The sequence below is a fragment of the Gekko japonicus genome, unplaced genomic scaffold (assembly GCF_001447785.1).
Source record: "Gekko japonicus isolate JY-2015 unplaced genomic scaffold, Gekko_japonicus_V1.1 scaffold5314, whole genome shotgun sequence".
NCBI classification, from domain to species: Eukaryota; Metazoa; Chordata; class Lepidosauria; order Squamata; family Gekkonidae; genus Gekko; species Gekko japonicus.
The window spans coordinates 45,112-51,412 of NW_015163784.1; the positions used below are offsets into that span (position 1 = coordinate 45,112).

General features: G+C 44.8%; 1 protein-coding gene across 1 annotated transcript in view; it reads left to right on the forward strand.

Moving 5' to 3' along the window:
- LOC107107632 (uncharacterized protein K02A2.6-like) overlaps positions 1-6,301 on the forward strand; it is a 17,543-nt gene that overhangs the window by 7,773 nt on the left and 3,469 nt on the right. The window contains 2 exon segments of the mRNA XM_015407936.1: positions 244-327; positions 4,778-4,919. Coding sequence (XP_015263422.1) covers positions 244-327; positions 4,778-4,919 — 226 coding nt within the window.

Here is a 6,301-nt window from a genome sequence, read left to right on the forward strand (position 1 = left end):
TGAACAACAACAACAAAAGAAGCCCTTGCAAAGCTGGTATGTGGGGATTGGGGGGTGAAACTTGCTTCATTCTTGTTAAGACAACATGTTACCCCTTGTTCGGCGACCGGCCACAGCCCGGCCGAGATGTTAATGGGTCGCCGTTTAGCAATGCTGTTAGACAGGTTGCATCCTGACCTTAATGATTTAAAACCACAACAGCAGACCGAAAGTCCGAAGGTCCGGACATACGAAAAAGGTGAGCAAGTGTATGCTCGTAACTATGCCAGTGGTCATTCGTGGCTACCAGCCACTATTGTTGATATTATTGGGTCACGAATGTATGTGGTACGTCTTGCTGATGGTCGCAAGTGGCGTAGGCACATAGACCAGTTGAGGCAGCGGTGGGCAACTGACCGTCCCAACGCGTTGCCAGCTGAGTCCCTAAACCCCGAGGACCTTCCCCGACCTGCACAGGAGGTGAGTACTGATGGGCCTGAGGGCATCAGTACTGTTCCAGAGGCAGGGCAGACCCCTACTCTCGAACCAGTAGAAATGGACTAAAGTGTTCCTGACTCTGCGGTCCCAGAGTCGAATGGAGTGCCACTGACAGGAATGTACCCTGAGCCTAGTCCACCGAGAAGGTCTCAGAGAAATCGCCGTGCACCTGCCTACCTAAGCGATTATGATTGTTCATGACTGTATTTGCTTAGGGGGGAGGGATTTGTAATGTATTCAGATGCTGCCATGAATGCATTAAGATGAATGTGAATCATCTCATAAGGAAGCAATGTAAAGCTTCGTCTTCGGCAGGGATGCAAGCCGAAGACAAATGCAACCAATCACATTCAAACAGACCGGGAGCGGGAACGTTTGTGATTGGCCTTTATTCGCTCAACCTGATAGGTTGATATGTGTATAGTAGGCGTGGCTACATTAGCCCAGAATGTTTAAATACCGAGCAGCTGCAATGGAAAAGCTGTTCGGGCTATCAGATGTTGAACCGTGTTGGTGAAGTGATCGTCAAGCTGAATAAACCTGAGTTTTTGCTGAAATCACTCTCCAACTCATTGTTAAGCACCGGAATTAACATTCTGGTTATATTGAAATGGCCTTTGGCCATACACAATATTTTTTTACCTATTATCTGTACCTACCAATAAACCTCTGAATACCAATGCTGGGAGGCAGCAGTTGAGGAAGGCCTCGGCCTCTCTGCCCTGTTGTTGGTCGTCCAGAGGAACCGGTTGGCTGCTGTGTAAGACAGGATGCTGGATTAGAGAGACCCTCCCTGGTCTGATCCCACAGGGCTCTTCTTACGTTCTTTTGGGGGAAGGCCTCGGCCTCTCTGCCCAGCTTGTTGGCTGTCCAGAGAAACTGGTTGGTCGCTGTGTGAGACGGGATGCTGGACTAGATGGACCCTCACTGCTGGTATGATTAGGGTTGCCAGGTCCACCTTTGTCCCCGGCGGGGGACTTGGGGGGGGGCATTGCCAGAGGGGGTGGGGTATCCCCAACATGATGACATCACATTGGGGACATCCCCGCTCCAAGCTCAAGAACTATCACTGGTGGCCACCCTTCTCCCTAACATCCTGCAAGATTTAAAGGGGCCACCGATCAGGTGGTGGGCCCTTTAAATTTTGCAAGAAGGGAGGGGGCAGCTGCCGCTGTGCTCCTGAGCTCTAAGTGGCAATACCACTTGGAATTCAGGCATGCAGCCCACAGCCGCCCCTCCCCCCCTTCAAGAGAGAAGGGAGAGGTGTGGCTGCAGGTGTTCAGGCTTGGGGGTGGGGCTTCCTCCACTGGCCAGCAGGGCTCCTTCTGTAGGCCTTGGCCTCTCTATACCATGCTGTTGACCCTGAGGTTGGCCAATGTGTGAGACAGGATGCTGGACTAGATGGACCACTGATCTGATCCAATAGAACTCCTCTTGTGTTCTTAATCAACATATGTGGTGCTAATATTTCCCACTGATCTGGAATGTGATTCTAAATCCACATACTGTAGAACAGTCTTCTCATTTCTAAGCTGCTTTTACAGAAACAGTCTGGAATTTGCAAGAATAACCTTATGGCTCAAGGTCCTGCCTTTTTGTGACTGGCTTTCATGAGCCAGGATGATCATAAATATAATCCACAGTTACTCATTTTATGACCACAAGAAGTGTCCTGTATTAATCTGTAATACTGCAGCTCATGCAAATAAAGTGGACAAGACTGAACCTCCATACTTCTCCCGTGGTATTTGTGAATAAAGCAGAGGGTGAAAACTGCCAGCTCATTAGAACCTAAAGGTGGTAGTCTCAGCTTCAGGATGGTTATGAGATCCAGGTTCAAATCCCCACTCTGGCATGGAAGCCTGCTGGGCAACCGTGGGCCAGCCACATTCTTCCCACCCTAACCTGTCTCACAGGGAGAAAGGGGGAATGTTACAAGTTGCTTTGGGTCCCTATTGGGGAGGAAGGTGGAGGTACAAATGGAGTAAATCATGCTGTAATAATAAAAGGATCTGTCTGTCTGTTCGAGGCAGGGAGAATGGGTCAAAAAATATCAATGGAGAAAGTAAAGCCAAAGTACCATAATAATTATTTACATTTTTAAAATTATGATTAAGATCTGCTACTAAATTAATCAAATATGGTCCTAAATAAAACTTTCTTCAACTGCCTCCTGATGATCAAAAATGAGGGGGGGGGGCAGGAGACTTCCGGTTTATGGTGGCACACAGGCAGACACATCTCCCGGACGTCCTGGGGATGTAAACTGCACACCAGCATGTGGAAGGGGATCCGATGGGTTGTGACCCCCCCTGGAACCTTGGTAAAAGGCTCCCAGCCAGGGGGATTTGAGGGGTGACCTCTTCGATGGCTGAAAGCTGGAGAATTGAGGCGCCCCTCCACCCTGAAGGTCCTGCCGCTGAGTGACCACATGGTACAAGTGCTGCTGATCGGGACAAGCATTGGAGATCGGGAGAAAAATGATGACGAGCGAGGCTGAATGGCCAACAATGAACTGTAAGTCGGGTTGAAGCGAGCATGAAGATATAAAAAGAAGCTGCCCCCCCTAAAGAGCGATGGGAAAGCGAGCGGGGGAGGGATCCCTCCCAAATGCATAGACAAAACACAGAAGGAAAGAGGGGGGAGCGGAAAAATAAGTGACTAAAACTGTTTTAAGAGACTTATCAGAGCACAGAAAAGCATTTGGGAGAATATCAGAGACTTTAGCAACTTTTTTGAAAAGTAAACAAATCCCAAAAGATGGTGGGGAAGAAACTGGAGAAAGAGAAGCTGTTGAAATCGAAACTAGGGGCCAGTCCTCGAACTGATGAGGTCACTGAGCTCACAAAACTCTTAGCTGACTCCCTGCGCCCCCTGCTGGACGAGATCAGTGGCATTAAACAACAACTGTCAGTAATTGGGCAGAGTGTGGCAGCGCAGCAGATGCAACTGACGCAATCCTTAAAAGCAACAGAGCAAATGGGAGAGAAGGTGAAGGAAATGGACGTCACTACTAAAAAAGTTAAGAAAAAGGTGCAAAAGCTGGAAATGAAACAAGCTACAGAAGAGTCAAAGCTTTTGCAGCTACAAATGGATAAAGCAAATTTGGTCCTACGGTTACAAGGGGTCCCGGAAATTGAAGGAGAGAATCTGAAGCAATGGCTGACTGAAGCAATAGCCCCAATGACAGATTTAACAGCGGAATACCTTTGCAGCGAGATGGATGTGGTCTACAGGTCCTATTCATCGTACATCAAGAAAAATAATCTGCCTGGGGAAGTAGTGGTCAGATTCTCGAAGAGACACGTGAGAGATGCTATTTTGAAAGCAAATTCAGGAACACCCTTGAAAATTGGGAACAATAATATCAGGATTTTAAAAGAAATTCCATTTGATATAAGAGAAAGAACTATAAAGAATTCATCCCTTTCTTACAAACAAATGGCATCAGTTACAGGTGGTTAACCCCAGAAGGCGTCATTTTCAAGATTAATGATAAAAAAGAAAAGATTGAGTCTTTTTTTATATAAAGCACGTGAATTTCTGTGGACACAGCTTGAGGAACCAGAAGAGGGCAAAGAGGAGGAAAAAGAAAGCAAATCTGATGGCGAGTTGGGCTCGGGGTCTTCGGAGGGCCCCCAAAAGCCTTTATAAACTGAGGATTAGAAAAGAAGAATAAATAAGGGCTGAAGGACTCTGATTTGTGCCTGAAAAAAATGTTGAAATAACTTGGGGATGCTCTGGGAATTTCTTTAAACAGTTAAAGGGATGGTTAAACGATAATTAATCTAGCATAACCGACTAAGTTCATTGTATTATTAGTAGCTTTTTGAAAATAGCATGGTGTTAAGCTGATGTATGATCTCCTACTCTTGGGTTTTTAGTTAGTTTTGGGTCCTTTTTCTTTATTCCCTAGATGTAGTTCCCTTTCCTATATTTTCTGTTGTAGTTTTGTAGTCTGAAAAAAAAACCCCAATAAAAACCTCCCCCCAGGGGGATGGGGGGGAAAAGTGAGGAGGGCCAGATGCGCACTTCCCTTTGGGGGGGGCTCTTCCATAATCGTGGGGCAGTGTTGGAGTTTCAAGTTGCTTGCACTTCAGTCATTACAGAGTTAAGTGTTGTTTGTTAGGAAACAGGATGTTACGTTACATAATGTATTCAATGGCGGGAAAGGTTGTGGGAGTTGTTTATCCTAATGAAAGCCCATTATTTCCTTGAACTGAATGAGAAAAGGCAGAGAGAGTTCCTTTTGAAGTTAGAAGGGTTTTTTGGCTACGAGATTTTTTGTTTGCCGGACCAGCAAACACGCTTGAGACGAATCTACAAGTCAACCGACTGCCGGCTAATCCCTGCGTTTGCTGAAGCTGATACGCCGACAAAAAGGAAAAGCAACCCTTCAGCCGAAAAGACAGCACAGTTTTTCAAACCGAGAATGTCGAATGGTGAGGAACCAGCGCGTGATGCTTCGAGAACTATGTCTGTGGGTAATGCCCGTGGCATGCCAAACTTTCAAATCCTCAATACTACAGTGTGTGGCATGGCAGCGCACAAGCAAGCTGACAAATCTGAGAGATGCATGTTTGTAATATGTAGTTCAAAGGCAAATCTTAAGAATGAATGGTTAATAGACACTGGAAGTTTCAGCCACATATGTAACAAAAGAGAATGCTTTATTGAGTTTGATGAACACAAACGCCCCAGCCTGCAACAATGGTCAAGAATTAAATGTTCAAGGATGTGGTTCTGTATTGCTGAGAGTTATGAACATAAGTCAGGAAATTGAGGAGATTCTACTGAGGGACTGTGCGTATGTGCCTGAAGGTACAAATAATATTCTCTCAACTGGGAAAATTGTGGAAAATGGATACAGAGTTCTTGTTGGAAAAGAAGACTGCTGCATTTTTGATGTTAACTCTGATTTTAAATTAATGTTACATGAAAAAGATGGTTTTCTTTACTTGGAAAATATTGTTGAAAATGATGATGTTATTGAGAATGATGATTTTGAAAATGCTAATGATGTGAATGGGCCAGTGCGTAGTACCATGCAACCTGTGTGTGAGCATAAAAATTGTCTTTTTAAATGGCATGTAACAATGGGTCACCGTGATGTGAAAAGTGTACAAAAATTATTGAGATAATGTAACAGTAATGTTGTTGATTGTAATCAAATGCAAAATGGTTGTGATGTATGTATCAGAGCAAAGGGAAAATCCCCAAGCTACAAAGGTAATTCTACTGTCCACAATGAGAAATTTCTAGAAACAGTGTACTCAGATATAGTGGAACCTATAAAGGCATCAGCTGGTGGAAGTAGATACTTTCTAACCTTTATGGAAGCAAAATCCAGATATGTTTTTGTCTACTTAATCAAAAGCAAAGATCAAGTTTTTGATAAGTTCAAAGCTTACATTGCATCTGTGAAAAATAAGTTTGGCAAAGTTCCAGAAGTGTTCTTTACAGATAATGGAACAGAATACAGTAGCAGTGAGTTCCAAAGGTTTATGGAACAAGAAGGCATTGAACATAAAACCACAGTGCCTTATTCCCCACAACAGAATGGCGCAGCTGAGAGACTAAATAGGACCATTCAAGAAATGGCCCACTCCATGCTTATGCAATCTGGACTTTCTGATTTCTGTTGGGCTGAAGCTGTCAATACTGCAATGTATCTGCATAACAGAGTACCTTCCAAAGTGACAGGCCTAACTCCGTTTGAGAATCGGTATGGCAGAAAGCTAGCTCTAAAACATTTAAGACCATTTGGTTCCAAAGCTTTCGCATTCATACCGAAGGAAAGAAGGGGAAAGCTAGACCCCCGAGC